The following is a 19,296-nucleotide window of genomic DNA, read 5'->3' on the forward strand; positions in this document are numbered from 1 at the left end:
GCTCACTAGGGATATAATTACAATAATTATTTAATTACACAATTCAAAATCATATTTGATCAAAATACACAATGATGACTCTAAGACATTATAGACATTACAGTTTTATCATCTGTTAATGGTGATCATCTGTAAAGCTGCTTTGAAATTATGTGTGTTGTGAAAGGCGCTATACAAATAAAAATGACTTGACTAAAATTAAACACCTTAGTCTTTCTGTCATTGCAGTTATCCTTGAACATTCAGTAATCTCTTTCCACTTAAAAGACAATGATTTTGCAATATACTCATAAAACATTCCGCCTTCACAATCTGTGCACTACCAATCTATTCAGACATATTGAAGACAACCAGTACATGTGAAGTCTTAATTATTCTCAGAAAAGTGCCTGCACATGAGGCTGTGCTTATGGTGGGTCTCCTGGTGCAAGCCAGAAACTGTGTCCAAGTCCAACAATACTTATGTTTTTGTACGTTCAGGTAATAAATCTTTACGTGCCCACTGTATGTATAAACAAAACATCCCTCACCTCTGTCCAGAGGCCTCTGTGTAGCTTTGAACACAAGGAACATTGATAGCAACAAATTGTCTGAAAGGTCATAGGTTCTATTTGTACTGATTGACTACCAAGTTAGTGACAAGCACAAGAGTGCGTGTTATCCATAAAACTGATAGCATTCTTACATAAGCACCTTGAGGAAATATCAATAAAGTTTGATATGAGAGATGTTGTAGAGTTGTCAGATTACAGCTCTGTACTTCTGTAAACGTCAAATCAGCAGTAGCATCCATCCTCTGTAATGACTGGTCCGTCTACAGGTGTATTTGGAAATTTGTGCTCTTTAACCATTAAATAAAGGCAGGTGTCTTCAGTTTTCCAACAGTTCATGACAAAGCTTTTGGATGGCCATTTCATGTTGTGGAGGTGTGTGCATATTTAGCCTAGAGCATTGGTTCTCAATCCTGGTCCCTAGGAATGCACATGTTGGATGTCACCCTTATATAACACACCTGATTACAACTCATCAACTAATTAGTAGAGGCTCCAAGGCATGAAATGGGTCAAGTCTAGAAGGGAACCTTCGATTTGCAAAAACTCTCGCAAATGTTGCATGCAACATTCAAACACTTTTTATTGTGTTTATTTGGATTCCCAGAGGAACCATACCTATCAAATAAAGGAGACACCCATTCCAAAATGTGCAATGATGTTCCCCAACCCTGCATTTCTGGTCAACAGCTTAAGTTGTGTTTTGTGTGGTGGACCCCCAGCATGACATGCTAATAATACGAGTGCATCCTCGTTTCCTCGCAACTCCGCCCTCAAGCCTGTAACCAGGAAAGTGATCGAAATCTGTCATCATGTAGGATGTATCAATTCTCTAAATGCACTGCGAGGAGGCAAGGCCAAAGGACGGAGAAAGCTTCCAGAGGAAGCTTGAGTGAGGAAACACAGGAGCATCCTATGCGGAAGAATTTTTGGTCGAAGCACCTGACACACTTATTAATTCTCCTCTCCCTTTACATCTGACAAAATAGTTTTAATTAATGTATCACCTTTGCAGTTTAAATAATCCATAATTGGCACATACTTCAACAGTGCATCTTGAATTATTTGGATTTATTAAGAATTTATTTATAAATAAATGTGTCAATAACGTAACAGCAAGTGGGCCGAGGTACTGTAGCTGTGCTAAAACATGGTCTGAACTGACATGCAAGGGAGCAGGACATTTAATTTTACAAATCTGTCTTTGACTCATCCATCCTCATTTCCTTTCCTTGGATCCTTTCCTCATTTCCTAAGAGGGTGGAGCTAGGAAGCAAGGAAAGGAAGCAAGGAAAGGAAATGAGGAGGCACAATTTTTCAAATGATAAGCACACCTGGTGTGCTGGTGACCCTACCAGGCTTTTTAATTAGCTAAATTAGCTTCACCTGAAAGACCATGCAGGTCAACTAACTTCACCAGCTGGGTTTTGCTGGTCCACCAACTAGATCAGCACCAAATCAGCACTAACCAGCATTAACCAGCTTAGATCTGCATGGGAATTGCATGCTGGTTAAGCTGTATTTTTTAGCAGCGAAGACCAGGATTGAGAAACACAGGCCTAGAGTGAAAAGATTTTCACAGTATGATGAAGGTATTCCAGAAGCTGGTGAAGATGTCATGGACCTGGGATGTTCCTTGTAATTTCCCTGAACCCTGACCTCTTCTTAAGGTCGAAACCTCTGTGTGATGGTTGCCTCTGATAGAGGGTAACCAAAGCACCTGAAAAAGCATGGGGTGTAGCTGCTTCTCTGAACCTGAAGAAGGACTTTGTCATAAAACTAGACTTCAGAGGTCAACACAGAGAAAGTTTATTTTTCTTGTAAACTTTAAGGATGTCTGTCACAACCTTGTGTCTTGCAGTACTTGAGTTGAGCCAGAACTGGCACTTTTTACCCAACCCAGGCAGCAACAGTCACATGTGGATTGACTAGCACCAGTTTCAAAATAAAATATGGCCAACATTGTAGACTTAAAATATAGCTCACAGTAGCACTTTAGAGATATGTTTTCACAGCCCTAATACTAGCGTTGATGTGTTGCAATTCAAGGCAATGTGATCAGATCTTCCAGATCTTCTAAACAGCACAATGTTTAGTACATTGTGAATGGGATTCATAATAGCCATGCCCTTTGTGTCTACCCAGTGATTAATCTTTCTCTCTTAAGGTTTGGGCTCGGCAGTCTTTAGGGCTTCATGTTATTTGGTCCCAGTTAGCCATTAGTTTGTGTGGAGCAATTTTGTTGCAATAGATCTCTTCATTCTTTCAGAAGAAGTGAAGAGAAGAAAGAGAGAAGGACAAAATTAGGGGAGACGAAATGCAACTACCTCCTCCATTCATTTGGACACCCTTCACACTTGACCTTAGAGTCCAGACCTGCTTTCATTCCTATGTAAAGGGCAATTCTTTAACATAAAAAAGGACCATTGGTCCTAAAGCGTGCAGTCAGAATAACTGAGGTTTGACTCAAGAAGACCACAATCTCTAGGGCGATGTTTTCTTGATCATGGGACTCTTGTTCTTCTTCTTTAGGGTGGGTGAGGGGTTTGTGTGAAGCCAAGCGTTTTGCCAGTCTGGTCGACCATTACAAACACTCCTCCGCCAATGCAATAAATCCTGCAGAGTGGCCCGCTGATCTCCACATGCACGCGACCTCTGGATGACCTAAGAAAAAGACAGTAGTTTTTAGCATTGCGCACAATTGATGGATTTACAGTATTTACCACATTTGTTCATTATGAAGACATGCACAGTTTTCCAAAGATCAAATTATAATTCCACATAATTCTGATCTCAACAGAGCAAAATAATAATAAAAAAGAAACAGCACAGAGGAAGGAATGGACAATACAGTCTCATGAGAATTCGTAAGAATAGTACATGATGGAGAATTTGTAAGAAATCCTTTGACTTCGTACAAAAACGTAGGAAATAAATAATATATGCTTCCTCTCTCTCCTTCAAAACCCTCAGATTTACTTTTTATGTCGTACACAAAACATATTTTTCAATAAAAATAATGCTCACAAGTTACAATTCTGGTTAGGTTTAGGTACAGATTTAGGTATTAGGACTGGGTTTGGGATAGGGGTTAAAGTTACAGAATACATAATGAACAAGCATTCTGAGCCCGGAACTTTCACTTTCTTCCGTCGTATACAACAGGTTTTTTTTTACATTTCTATCATCGTTATGTTCAGGGTCTGGGTAAGGTGTTGCACTTAATGGCTAGGTTTAGGTATGGGTTTTGGGTTAGGGATTAAAATTAGGAAACAATATCACAAAAATGCATTCGAAACACAGAACTTTAGCTTTCAGTAAACAACAGTGTTTTTTCATTACTATAATGGTTAGGTTTAGTTTTATACTTCATTGCTAGGTTTAACTTTTTACACAGTGTAAAAAGGTAAAAACATTTGGGAAGCATATTTTATTAATTAGTGTATAAGTCATATATTTTAGTATGACCAAAGTCATAGGATTTCTTACAAATTTGCCATCTTTTATTATTCTTACATATTTCTATTAGATCAGGTTGGAATGAAATGTGTCTAGCCTTTAGTCAGTGAAGTGGTGTCAAAAAAAACAATTGTGTTAAAAAACCCAATGTAAGTTTCAAGACTCCAAATAATAATAATAATAATATATATATATATATATATATATATATATATATATATATATATATATATATATATATATATTTTTTTATTTTTTTAAAACACTATAAAAGAACCATACAAGTAAGGCTTTAATAATGTGTGATATAAAAAGTCTTCTGAAGAATACAATACATTCGCACTAAGAACAGACTGAAATTTATGTCTTAATTCATTGAAAATCATATGGACCAGCTTTACATTTTTGGTAAACTAATCCTTTAAAACATGATGGCCACAGTTGTTATTCACAGTACCCAATACATTAACCAAAATATCTGCTATTCAGACAATTAAGGCAAAAAGAGCACTCCAAAAGATCCCTACATAAATCACCGATTCCCATGACACACTGCGAATAACACAACCGAGTATTTCTAAATATTTTGTAACAAACTTTATTAAACATAGTTTCTTTACTTATAATTAACAAGTTTATATCAATAGTTTTATTCAGTATATTTCCATAAATTTTTATTCGATTACATCATTTACAATGCTTCATGGGACTGTAGTTCATTCCATCATGAAAGACGTTAAGTAAGCAGTCTTGCACATAAATATTTCCATACATTTTTATTCGATTACATCATTTACAACGCTTCATGGGACTGTAGTTCATTCCCTCATGAAAGACGTTAAGTAAGCAGTCTTGCACCTTTGTCTTTTTGTCCAATTTTCAAATAATTTTTCCATTTCAAAGCAAAATTTGTAATGTTGTAGTTCACCTCAAAGCTGTTTGGTTTGGTTAATGGCTTGGAACACTTTTATGAAATATTTCATTAAATCCCAATGGAAAAAAAAATTAATGAGTAAAATGCTTCTGGAATCAAGACGGCTGAAAAAGAGGACAAGCACTGTTGCTCTCTATATGACTGAACACCCTCTCCTGACAGCTGCTGCTTGATGTAACTGCATATGCATGAAAGACTCCTGCAACCCTACCGCATGCACAAACACAAAACTCACCCATGGGCGAATCTCATCCATCTCAGAAAAATAATCAATACACAGATAAATCAATGCATCCCAATCATCTGCAGCTGGTAAATGCCACAAATGGAAGAGGACCTCCTGCTGTGCCTCTGATCCATTCATGACAACTGAGGGGAAGTCACATGGCTTCAGTTTGGTCAGAAAGAAAACGCCCTGTCCATTTGTTCTCTGTTTCTAACAGGACTCCCAACTAAGTAACATGGCATAAAGCCAGTTAAAGCATAAATGCTGTGCTAAATGGTTGTAGAGATTGTGGTTTGTTATTATGGTGAAGTTATTAATATGATCCTTACAGTATGTACAAAGTGCATTTTTTACTTTACATAGAAATGCAGCTTAGGAAGTAAAAATCTGGGATGTTAAAGAAGATTGCTGTGTAAAACCCAGTCATGATTTAACTGAAGAGCTGCTGGGAACCCCGATTTAACCTATAACTCCAGGTGGGACTGTCCCAGTTGTAAGTGTACTGTACATAGCTTTGCTGTAAAATACACAATATCATTTTTTGCATTTAATGAAGAAAATGTGAGTGGTGCTTGCCTGTTTAACACATGCTGTCATGATGCAAGGGTGTTGTGTGCTGTTGCAAGGGCTTTGCTATGTGGTTGCTAGGGTGTTGTGGGTAGTTGCTAAAGCATTGATAGGTGGTTACCAAGATACTGTGGATTTTTCAAAATCAAAAGTGTCCACCTCAAGTCCATACAATGTTCTAGTTTCTAGACATTTAGTGTCCCTATTTTAATGCAAGTCTGTTAATGTAAGTAAAATATTTTTACTTCCAAATGGCAGTATCTAATTTGTATGATGTGCTAGTTTCAAGACAGTTCCCCAAACCCCTCATGTCATAACTAGGGGAATCTATTGTTTGCAAAGGCTTTAGGATTTTTACAGTAGTAAATCATGCTAGAACTGCTTTAGCTTTAAGGATTACATCTGATTAAATCTGATAATCTTCCTGTTCGCTGCACGAGGATAACATGGAAGAAGATACAGTGGACGATCATATAATAGAAACGGTTCTTGAACCATATCAGATGACGTAATGGGAAACTCCTGGTCAATTTTACCGCTCCGGACATGACTGAGAGGGAAGTCATCCAGGAAAATTGTGAGAGTGCAGTAGTGATGTTATAGTAGAGTGTTTTCTTGGAATCCAGGCCATCTAGAGAGAGAAACTAGGAAACAGAGAGATATGCACACACACACACAAACCCACACACAAACCCACACACAACCCCCCCCACACACACACACACACAGAGAGTACTCGAAAGCCTGATCCATAATTTAAACCTATATGTCAGGCTTTCAGTTCTGTCAACAAAACCCTTGCAGAGCAGAAAAACTAAGATGGCACAGTGTGTAACCAACAGAGCAAATCAAACACACACACGCATGTTAGTGCGGCTATCCTTATGAGGACTCTCCATAGACATAATGATTTTTATACTGTACAGACTATAAATTCTATCCCCTAACCCTAAAAGAAAATGTTTTGCATTTAAAACCATTCAAAAAATTATTTCTTTATAAAGCCTTTTTCGAATTGAGACAAACGTCAAATTGTAGCCAAGCAAACCCAGGCACGCAGTCCCTCATGCTCATTAAGACCAAGCATGACGTCCATGGCAATCAGTGCAATTCACACCTGTAATGCTATGTGGCCAGTGCACAAAGTGATCCACAAGCATCTGTATCATGTGTGGCTGTTCATTTTCAAGTAAAAAGACCATTATGTTTAACCTTGCATTATTCACGGTCATCATCAAAAGGGTACACATGCACGCTTACAGATGGTCAGGCTACATGAACACTTAGTCTAAATTTAGCCCAGCCTTATTAAAAAGAATCAGGAACATCCAGATCTCTGACAATAAATTGAGAGAATAATCAGAATTTTTCCCTCAATGTTTTGGCAATTAAAATGAGTACAATGTGTTCTCTGGAGATGCTCTAATGAGGAGATCCCTTTGAGGCCTAGCAATCAAAGCCATCTATTACAACTGGATAAGCACCACAAGTCACATACATCTCACATCTCAAAGGGAAAGAAATAGTAATAGTTAAATAGTATATTTCAAAAATACTGTATTTTTGCTGGAAATGATAGCAAATTAAGCAAAACTGCCAATGACCAGACCAAACCACACCAAATGGCCCAGAACTCTCTCACACTGGCCCCGGGCTATTCTTACTGTTGAGCCCTGCACAGTAAAACAGTTAGTTCTGCAGAAAATGTAAAAACCCTAAAACAGCATACTAACAGCATTCACTAAATGGGGACAGCTAAACCAAAGACTGTAATTTTATAAAGTATGAAAATAAGGGCAGCTGGTCAATAGGCTCACAAAGGGGGAGGGGAAAACACATGGAAATATCTAGTCCCAGGGGAGAGGGCAGCTCGTGGCCTGACATTTAGCCCGGCTCACCCTCTCATGGAGATTTAGGGCTGGAACTCAATACGGGTTGTGCCTTATTGTCACCTCAGTGGAAGTTCAGTGGGAGCATGTCAGGCTCATCGTGGCCTTAACATCATGGGGCTTTTACAGTAAAGGCTGGACTGCATTAACCCATTATAGCCCATATTAAAAGGGCAAGGGAACGTCCTGGTTAATTCTGTAACCTCCGTTCCCTGATAGGAGTGACTTTTGGGAGCCTAAGACACCTCTAATCTTTGACAAAATGCCAATGGAAATTGGCGAGTGGAATTTGCATGCCACTCCCCAGGACATACCACTCATTCAGGTTTTGTGCTGAGGAGCCAAGAATAAGGTCCTGGCCATTTCAGTGGGTAGTTCAGCATTGTAGCAGGAGGGACAGTGGAGTTTTAAGTGTAGGTACATCACATGGTCTTGCCGATTCTAGTCAGAAGTATGTCATGTGGAGAAGTCCCATGGTAGGTCCTATCCAATGGGGCAGGAGTCTCTACGAGCATGGTGACTGGGGCAGAGGGGCCTCTGCCCAAGATGCAGTCTGCCAATAGGGAAACGTTTTTCAGCAGAATATACGTCACAATGGGTTACCTCTGGGGAACCAGCACATGCGGAGCACCTGTCCCAGTATGGAGCTTAGTTAGCACAAGTACTGAGCCGGCAGACTTGCCTGCCACAGGGCTAGGAGGAAGTCAAACAGGGAACACATTTGTAAACGATCAACAACGCACATCTTCACCTCAAGGGAGCTGAAAGGTGCTAAGCGCAAGCGAAATACCCGGTTGGCTGACCCGGACTTACCTGTTTGTTCCTGCTAAGACAATGGCCAAAACCGGCTCAACCTGGAGATTATAGAACCTCGCAAAGGTGTTGAATGTAGCCCAGCCCGCTGCTCTGCAAATGTCTGTTAGAGAGGCACCGCTGGTCAGAGCCCAGGAGGCCGCCACACTCCTAGTAGAATGGGCTCGTAGCTCTCCCAGGGGCGGCACATGCTGAGCTTGGTAAGCATTAGCTATGGTGTCAATGACGCAGTGGGCGATCCCCTGCTTGGAGACAGCACTTCCTTTCCGTTGTCCACCAAAGAGACTAGAGACTCTAAAGCTCTGCATGTGATCCAAATAGATGCGTAAAGTGCACAACGGACACAGCAACGCCAGCCTTGGTCTGCCTCTTAATGGAGGTGAGCACCATCTTCAGAGAGTTATTTTAACTCCGCTGACTCTAAGGGCTCAAAGGGAGGCCCTCGTAGGCCTTGCAGGACTACAGAGAGGTCCCACGAGGGAACAAGGCACGGTCTGGAGGGATTCAACCTCCTGTGCTTCAAAGTGGAGGGGACAGCCGTCCCTTCAACCTCTCCTGCAGAAAGGAAAGCACCGAGCCAACTACGCACCTCTGGGGGTCTTTGCGTTCCGAGAAGAACACCACTTAGTGAACAGATGCCTCTTCAAGGCATACCGGCACTTCATATTAGAGGGGGCCCTCGCCTGAATGACTGTGTCAACTACAGCGGGTGGTAGGACACTGAGGTGTACTGCGTCCCGTCCAGGGGCAAGACATGGAGGTTCCAGAGGTCTGGTCGAGGGTGCCAGATGGTGCCCCGTCCCTGAGATAAAAAGTCCTTCCTCAGGGGAATTTGCAAGGGAGGGGCTGATGCGAGGAGTGTGAGGTCCGAGAACCAAGTCTGGGTGGGCCAGTAGAGAGTTACTAGGACGACCTGCTCCTCGTCCTCCCTGAGCATGCACAGGGTCTGTGCAAGCAGGCTCACTCGGAGGAATGCATCCTTGTGTAGTCCAGGTGGCCAGCTGTGTGCCAGCACATATATACCGAGAGGTAGGGAGGTAAAACCCCTTCTTCATTTCGGCCGGAGGGACAGGCTCTATTGCACGCTTTCCAGAAGGGTGGCGATTTCCACGTGCAAGGTAGCGCTGTTTCCATGGTGAAGTGGACACCGCTGAACCTGGGCAGTCGCCTGATGAACTTAATCGTGTTGTCAAGTCGGACCAAGGGGACAATCTCTTTGGACATACTGGCGGGTGGGGCCTCGTAGCGGGGTGGAGCCAGGGATGTCACATTGACGGGGCTTGAGCCTTGTGGCAGTGCTGATTCGAGAGGCATCGAAGCACTTACCTGACTCCTGATACTCACCAGCGGATCGGTCGAGGTGGTGGTAGGAGGTGTTTCATCCCCATGGTCCATAGAAACCACTCCACTTTCTGGGCAGGATGGTCTCCATCTGCTGCTTCAATGCCGAGAACTGCTGGGCAAAGTCCTCTACGGTGTCGCTGAATAGGCCAGCCTAGGAAATGGGGGCGTTAAGGAACCATGCCTTGTTGGCCTCTCTCATTTCAAACAGGTTGAGCCAAAGGTGGCGTTCCTGGACCAGCAAGGTGGACATTGGCTGCCCGAGAGACGCGCCATGATCTTCGTTGCCCGGAGGGCGAGGGCGGTCACCGAGCGCAGTTCCTGCATCAATCCCGGGGCAGAACTACCCTTGTGCAGCACTTTCAGTGCCTTGGCTTGGTGGACTTCCAGGAGAGCCATGGCATGCAGGGTTGAGAGGGCTTGTCCAGCTGCACCACAGGCTTTGGCCGCCAGGGACGCCAGTCTCTACGAGCATGGTGACTGGGGCAGCTCTGCCCCAGTCACCATGCTCATAGAGAATCCTGCCCCATTGGATAGGACCTACCATGGGACTTCTCCACATTACATACTTCTGACTAGATTCGGCAAGACCATGTGATGTACCTACACTTAAAACAGGCGCTAGACGGGAGCTCCAGGCACCCGTGCCTCTGAGGGAATAGGTGCACTGCGAGCGCCTTATCCACTGGGGGCATCGCCGAGTATCCCTTGGCCACCCCACCATCGAGGGTAGTGAGGGCAGGGGATCCTAAAGATCGGGACCGGGCAGTAAAAGATGCAGTAAAATCTTGTCAGCTCCTCATGCACTTCTGGGAAGAAAGGAACTGGGGCGGGGCTGTGAGCGGCTGCGCTTGAGAGCTCATCACCTTCGCGGGCACTCGCACCGGAACTATCTGCTGCACTCATCCGAGCGCCTAATCGGAGCATGCGTGCCGTGGAATGGGAGGTCCGTGGGGATTTACCTGGTGGAGGTGGTCCCATTGTGGTCCCTGAATCACCCCTAGTGCTCGCCGAGCTGGCCTCATACCCGTAGGTAGGAGGACCAAGGCAGGGAGCCGCTGGGGTGGCTTGCTTTCTTATGAAAGCGAGCCACTACCGCAACGTTGCCATGGTCATGTCCTCACAATGAGGATATAACACATCTACAAAAGATGTCTCAGCATGGGCAGTGCCCAGCCATGAAAGACAGCGTTCGTGGCCGTCTGAAGGCGAGGGATATCGACCGCATCAAGGAATAACACACAATCGGAAGGGCATCTTTAAAATGACGCGTCTTTAATAAGACGTTCCGATGTGTGCGCTCTTTTAGAATTTACTCTTTTAGAAACGAAAATACTCTTTTAGAGTACACTCTAAATTATCTGCCGAAGTGCCCAGGGGCGATCTCTGCAGTGCACCCGTGCAGAGAGGGAAGAAAGCTGCTGTAATGTGCCGTAAGGATCCAGCAGAGGTGAATAGAAGCCGTGGGAATTCAGCTAGCTTATTTCTCAATGAATTAGAAGAGAAAATCTGAATGAGCGATATGCACGCCCCCTCCTTTATACCCGTATGTCCAGGGGAGTGGCACGCAAATACCAATTATCAATTCCCATTGGCCGTTTAACAAAGATCAGAGGTGTCTCAGGCTCCCAAGACTGACCCCTGGTGTCACTACATCAACACAACGTTGAGTGAGTGACAGATAGTGAATCGTTATTAACAACGTTATGAGATAGCCAGTCGCATTTTCATTATTCTGGGGTATTCAACCTTTATTTATATCATAAGATATCTCTCTTTCACTTATCTGTGTTGTGTACAGCATTGTGTACTATAATAATGATCACAGCAGCAATGACAATTGACCAAATGGCTTTTCGTGTGCTTTTCAAAGTTTCTCAAAATCTGGTTCTCAATTGGTGGGTCACAGGTTTATTCTGATGGGGTCACGGACAGCAGGGAAAAACAATTATAAATTCAAATAATAAAATTAAACTAATCATATACTTGTGTTTAGTTAGAATATCTAAATAAATAGGCTCATAAAATTACTATATCATCTGTTGCTGACCAAGGCCAAAAGCAATCAAACTCTTCTGTATTTTGGAGCAATTTGAAAATGTGTCACTTTAACCAATTTAGGCAGATGCCAACTAGACAGGTTGGGTGACATGCCCTCATCCTAAAAAACAATGAACAAAACTTAACAAAAAAAATTCTCTCTCTCTCTCTCTCTCTCTCTCTCTCTCTCTCTCTCTCTATATATATATAAACCCAGATTCACTTGCAGTGAGAATGAACATGGTTTGTGCCAACCACAATTTGCTTTGTGCAGTTAATTATTGACTGCCGAGAGCATGAAACCATCAAAATTCTATTTTCCTATTCAGCCTTTGTCATATTAATAATATTGCATATTGTTGGGTCAATGCAGTTCATGGTAATATTAATACATTTCTATTTTTAATTTTTAAGGCCATTTTAGTTCCTTTTGTACAGTACTGGTACTGTTTTGGGTTGCTAATATGTCGGGTCCTGAAGGTATACCAGCTGAAAACCAATGTACTAGAAAAATGACAAACATTCCTCAACCAACTCTGTCATGGATGGAGATAGTGTCTTGCTAAATCTGATGTCTGTTTTCCTTGATCATGTTCTGTAGATGTAAATGGTATAGTATGGTAATGTACTATAGTGTTGGTTTAAATTAAATGTTTTTTCTGACTCTGTACATATATTAATTTATATTGTATATTGTTTCACTATTGTTTTGCTTGAAAGTTGATGTTAGTGTCATACAACTTTAGGCCTCTAGTGGCCAGTATGCGTAGAACACTATGGGTAGACTATTAAGTCATTTCCTGTGTCTTTCATTTTGTGACACCCAAGGCCTGTTTGGGCCGATACACATTGGTGTTTTTATAATACAATATATAGCCCTCACAATAAAGGCTTTTTAACTTAAAACCCCACAAGAGTGCCTAGATATGGATTTTTGTTTCCACTATTGGTTTTTCAACTTCCTGTCCCTGATCTGGAGCACCTGTGGAATTTTGAGTACCAGATGCAATCATGGACATTTCTTTCTTTCTTCAACTCTATGTAAGGTTCGACCAACCCCAGGTCAGTGGAGCAGCTTTTTTGGTATGTTCTTTCTTCTTTATTCCAGCTTGTGGGGTTTCATGATCTCTATATCCTACTGTGCAGTAACTTTTTGAGAACAGGTATACATGTGTGGAAATACAGTATGTTGAGCAGATACTAGATATACATTTACATTTAGTCATTTAGCAGATGCTTTTATCTAAAGCGACTTACAAATGAGACACATAGCAAGCAATTTGTCATACAAATTTTAACAACATCTGCAGTATAGGACTGCCAAGTTCTAAAGTAGCAAAGATGCTAGCATTTGACAGACAAGGATTTTTATTTTGTACATTATGTGCATGTTAATTGCAGTGCATTTATTGTAGGTTGGTAAAGTGCTCACTGAACGGATGTGTTTTTAGCTGGTTCTTGAATGTTGAGAAGGTAATAACAGATCATGTGGAGATGAAAATTAATTCCATCACAGAGGAGGGAAAGTGAATGATCGTGAAATAGATTTTGACCTTTTTTTGTGATGGGACCACCAGGCACCGCTCATTCATAGACTGCATAAAGCCAGTTGGAGCATAGACCCGAAGAAGTGGGTTGAAGTAAAAGGGTGCATTTCTATTGGCTGTCCAGAAAGCCTGAGTCAAAGCCTTGAATTTGATGCAAGCAACTACAGGTAGCCAGTAGAGTGAAATCAAGAGTGGGATGACATGAGCCCTTTTTGGCTGATTGAAGACCAGACACACTGCTGCATTATAGACCATCTGCAGTGGCTTTATTGTTTTAGCTGGAAGGTCCGAAAACAGAGCATTGCAGTAGTCCAGTCTTAAAATTACCAGAGCTTGGACCAGGAGCTGTGTAGCATATTCAGACAGGAAAGGTCTCATTTTCCTGATGCTGTAAAGCACGAATCTGCAAGACCGGGTGGTTGATGAGATATACAGTACATGGTCTAAAGATTTATGCATGTTCCCATAATCTCTCCACCCAGGCCAAACCGACGTGCAGTTGCATTGTCTAATGGCTCTTTCATCATTCTGAGCTTTAAGAAGATTTAAAATCTCTCTTCTTCCCATCTCCTGTCCCGCCCTTCTACAAGAATTACAAACTCATGTGATCTCATAGTGACCAACCAATCCGTGCATGTAGGATATTCCACACTTTCTTTAACCTTTTTTTTTTCTATTTGAGAGAGGACAATGGAAGATAAATCCATCAAAATTACCATGGTGTAACCATATTTTTGTTTGGACATATACCATTGTAATTCCATAGAATTCTTTGAAGTTCTAAGTAAATACTATGGTATTTAAATATAGTAATTATTAAGTTCATAGGGTACATATCAAAGTACCATCTGATACCATTACTGTACATAACATTACCCCCATGCACATACTACCATGGTACCAATAGGGTCTATTGATCTTTTGTATACCCAAATGGAATGTGCAGCCGCTTTTCCATTTTCTCTGCTATTGATTTGAAATAAATATGTAAAAATCTATTGGTTGCTGAGAGCATTAGCAAATTGACATAAATATTTAATAAATGAACACACAATTTGTGGAAATCTGCTGAATTCTGTGAGCATAGATTCCTGGCCCTATTATCCATTTGGGCCACATCCAGATGAATACATTTTTGGTTGAAAATATATTGATTTGACTATGTCACTCATCCACAATAAAACAGTGTATTCCTCACCAAAAATGAAGACTTTTGAAAATGCTCAAGTACCACATACAACCCTAATTCCATTGGGAAGTTTGGACAATCAAGTGGCTACCACTGTTTAACATAATTTATTCTAATAATACTTATTAAGTGTTTGGGCAATGAAGACACAGGTTTTTTGAGTTTAGCAAGCATAATTTCCCCCCATTCAACCATTATGCAGGTCTTCAGCTGCGCAATTTCACGAGGCCTTCATTGCCATATAGTGTGCTTCATAATGTGCCACACATTCTCAATTGGAGACAGGTCAGGACTTGAAGATTTTTTTTTTTTTAATAATTAATTAAATAAATGAATAAATTCACAAGGTACAACATAAATAATGTGTTGTTGTAGTGCTTTCAGTATAGCACAGGGTGAATGGAATATACAAATCCCTCCTTTTTGTTTTTATTAGCATTTTCCATTCTGCCCCATTTTGGAACTGGGGTTGTACTTTGGAAAATTGATGATGTTAGGAAATTTTGTTTTCAACAAAAATTGTATTAGTGTTGAATTGGCCCTGTTTTTACTGCATCAATAAATACTGTTATATCTTAGCCCTCATTTTACTTGCTTGGTTTTCAAACGACATGAACATTTTGTTTCTTGTCTTCTAAATTCTGTTGTGTTTTATTCATAGAGAAGCATCATATGCCACACTGGTAATACAGCTGTTGAAATGCTCTCTAAGGAACCCAGAACCATCTCATTGTCTCCTCATTTTCAAAGCTAATAGAATTCTCTGCCTGAAAGTCTTCCACTGAATCAAATCACAAACTGTGTTTATTGCAGATTAGCCTATCCACAAGCAGAGGAACTTGAGGACAAATTGGGCAAGTGCTGTGGTTCAATTGGCAAGCGGAGGAATTTAATGGGAGTGTATTGTTGGGAGAGGGTTGCGTGGGCCCCATGCACACAGCTGGTCTGCTCTGATCTGATTAAAAACACTAAAAGAGCAAAACACAGACCTTCATCAGCCAGTTTGTTTTGATCGGACACCACAGTACCCAATTGTCTGTTCTCACAAAAGATGCAGAATGAGGATTAGGGTGTGTGTATTTTAAAGGGGGTGGCCTTGTGTAGCCTGTAAGAGGTGTTGCTTTCATTCAAAATGAAGCTTGAAAGCTACCCAACAAATGAAATCAATGTTCATATGATGTCTTTCAGAGTATAGAAACCATGCATACGGAAAGAAAACAGATTGAAAGGTCTTGTTAGGCGGTAAGGGATTGAGGCTGTCCCCAAATGCACTTTGATATGTTAGGACACACTCTTAAAGGGATAGTTCACCCAAGTTTAATTTTGTCATCGTTTACTTACCCTCATGTTGTTTCAAACTGAATGACTTTCTTTCTTTCATGCAACACCAAAGTAAAAAAGTTTATCAAAATGTCAGAGCTGCTCTTTTCCATACAATGAATGTGGGAGCTGTCAAGCTCCAAAAGGACAAAAAAGCACCATTAAAATAGTCCTTATGACTTGTGCTTAATATTCAACATTTTCTAAACTAGCCAAGTCGTTATTAACTGAGAATATTGCCTTGAAAATCTTGCTTGACAGCCATGCTCATCATTCACTTTCTTTATACGTACAAAAGTGGCTCGAACATTTTGATATAAATAGCTTCTTTTGTGTTCCATGGAAGTAAGTAAGTCAGAATGGTTTGGAACGATATAACATGAATAAAATATTTGGGTGAACTGTCACATTATGCAACACCTCAATCTCTAACAAACAAACATACATATAAGGGTCCAAATGCAAGCTTGGTAAATCAAGTACATGCCTGATTCTTTGCACGTTCCTGAAGAGCCTCCAGTCTTCAGAGCTTTTAAGGACTTCTCAAAGCTCTGAATCCTTGACAGGCATATCAAACCAGGTTGAGGCAGGACAAACCTGGACAATCCTGATAATTGAAGGGGTTTACAGGCTGATCTGACACCCCATGTCACTCCAAAACCTATATTAACCTAAAGGCAGAAGGTAGAGGATATATGGGGTCAACTGCACTACAGAGCTCAAGAATAACTGCAGATGCCTCTGGTTTCAAGCCTTGTGGTAACAATCGCAACACTTTTTTCACTGTGTATATCAGGGATGGTCTTTTTGGTCATTTTCTTGAGTACTTGACAGAGAAATAATCCCAATACTTGAGTAGTAGACTATTTTGTCATTGTTGGTCTATGTACATACTGTATGTTTCATATGTGAATTTAGAAATAGAACTGGTTTAAGTTTTTCTTTGCACACACAATTTCCCCAAACCCATTTGTGACTAAACTTAGTGCATGCTTGCACAAAAACACCAAAACTACATGGCCATGCCCATTGACATTGAGCTTATGACTTAAAAGTCCAGTGCTGCACTTAATGCAGGTACACTTAATAGGTCCCCAAAACTCTCAATACTTTTTCTCAAGACTAACCATCTAGCTGTGTGAAAGGATGAATTTGTCTTGTGTGAACACCATGTAATCTCGCCTGAGAGCTGAGTGTTGTTTCTGTAAATCACCGTGTACAGTGTTGTTGGGAGTGTTGGTGGCATTGTGGCTAAAGCACAGGGCTGTTAATCAGAAGGTCGCAGGTTCTAACCCCACGGCCACCACAATTGTGTCCTTGAGCAAGGCACTTAACTCCAGGTTGCTCCGGGGGGATTGTCCCTGTAATAAGTGCACTGTAAGTCGCTTTGGATAAAAGCGTATTTACATAAATGTATATGTAAATGTGTTGTGTCAGAATGCAAGATACTGCGAAAATGAAAATGTAACCAATCACAAAATGAAAAAAACGTGGCCCTTTTTGGCAGATCTATGTACAGTTGTCAATGGATTTCGATCAGTGTGAAATAAAAATAAATAAATGCTGGCACATGATTGATCACTGTAATTTCCGAGTACTTGGGTAATCGAGCCCATCCCTAATATGTCCCCATTTTCATCATTATACACCATTTCCTCTGGATATATGTGTTGCACATGTGAACACTTGTGGTTGAAACATTAGAGCAAGAGCCACTGATTCATTGCAGAGCCATGGCTCAGCTCCATACCTCCTATAAGGTGTGATTCAGCAGGCAACAATGAGCATCTCAGCATGAGGACAAACTCCATAAAGAGCCTCTGTCTCAGAGGAAAATCAATAAGCAAAACTTAGGAAAGGAGAGAACACAAAAAGGAAACAGTCTGAATGAGGGATCAAGAGAAGAGAAGGGTTACCATGTATGAACCAACGAAAGAAGTGCCAGCGGTGAGGAAAGGAGGATTTTCAACAAAAACTGCAGCTCATTTTCAAGCGAACAGAGACTTGACTGTAAAACTGTGACCGTGTCTCCTGTCTTACAAATTCTGAGAGAAGCATCTGTGAACAACAAGCACCATTACGTGCTAATTGTAAGTCGTTTACAAAACATCTGTTCCTTAAGAATATTAAATTTAAAGGAACAGTTTGCCCAAAATGCATTGAGATCATATATCTATCATGCTTTAAAATGGACAAGTAAACACACAAGAAACATAAATGTTGTCCATGTGGCTCATGCGTTTTGAAGCCATAAACAGCTTTGTGTGACAAACAGAGAGAAATGTCTTTATTTTCTGCTTTAGCTCTCAAATCAAATATGGTGCCATTTCAATTAAATTTGGTTATGGGACATGCAAAAACAGTGCTTTTGGTGTCAGTGCCATCGAAAGGTGTTTATGAACAATTTTTGCAGACCATCCGGCTTTTGTAGTCCATTTCAGAGCTTCAAAGGAGGAGAAAATTACCAATGAATCCAATTTAACTTCAGTTTCTGTCTGTTCATCATACAAAGCTAGTGTATTGTGTTGTGTCTGAAGACTTAGAATATAGTGCACAAGTTTGTTTATGGTATTTTAAGTGTTTGTTTGTCCTTTTGGTCACTATAAACCGTCATTGCATGGAAATAGCAGCATACAAAAACATTTTTAATTCTCTTCCGTGTTCGACAGAAATCAAAATACAGGTTTACAGGTTTGTAATGACAAGAGGGTAACTATATAATCACATCATTTTCATTTTGGGGTGAACTATCCCTTTATACTTTGATTATATAACAATATCATGTATGATCCTGGATCATAACTGTAGATGCTTTCATTGAGACACTGCCATTATTTCTCTATCACTTCCAAAGAGCTACTCCAGTGAATGTTGCAGTGAGCTGCAGTTTCCTTTAACAGCATGGAAAAAACTAAAAAACTAAAAAACAAAAATATTAAAAGAGGGAGAGTGCAAGGTGAAGGGCAGCCAGTGAGGTACTGTGCTATAGACCAGACTCACCCCATCCCTACACAGGCCCTGGGGCTCATTCGTCCCCGCAGCCTACAGCGCCGCCCCTGCACCGAAGGGCGAGAAGTTGAGGTGACCCCTCTGAAAGAGAGGAGAGAGAGAGAGAGAGAGAGAGAAAGAGAGGCAGAGCACTCAAAACACATTCAGAGCATTTCTTACATTCTTTTACAGCTTGAAATCATGTGCTTAATACACGTGAATACAATGTGCACTGAAGGCATTTTATTATTGAAAGCCAAGGAAACTTGCACAAAGCTATTGGAAGGTAAGGCTTTATCAACACAAGGTTGATCTAACTGAGGAGAGTCTATTTCAAGATACGTAAACCATTACAATGTTTCGCGGAAATTACCTTTTCAGTTTACCAGAATGCAAAAAAGTTCTGCTACATACAGTGGCCACAAAACATAA

At 41.0% G+C, this 19,296-nt stretch overlaps 1 protein-coding gene across 1 annotated transcript in view; it reads right to left on the bottom strand.

The window, feature by feature from the left end:
* Positions 1–2,087: 2,087 nt before the first annotated feature.
* Positions 2,088–19,296, bottom strand: part of LOC127658586 (unconventional myosin-XVI-like) — a 288,117-nt gene continuing 270,908 nt past the window's right edge. The window contains 1 exon segment of the mRNA XM_052147955.1: positions 2,088–3,215. Within this exon segment, the coding sequence (XP_052003915.1) occupies positions 3,036–3,215 (180 nt within the window). The 3' untranslated portion in view covers positions 2,088–3,035.

This window comes from Xyrauchen texanus, chromosome 18 (assembly GCF_025860055.1).
Source record: "Xyrauchen texanus isolate HMW12.3.18 chromosome 18, RBS_HiC_50CHRs, whole genome shotgun sequence".
In the NCBI taxonomy this organism is placed as follows: Eukaryota; Metazoa; Chordata; class Actinopteri; order Cypriniformes; family Catostomidae; genus Xyrauchen; species Xyrauchen texanus.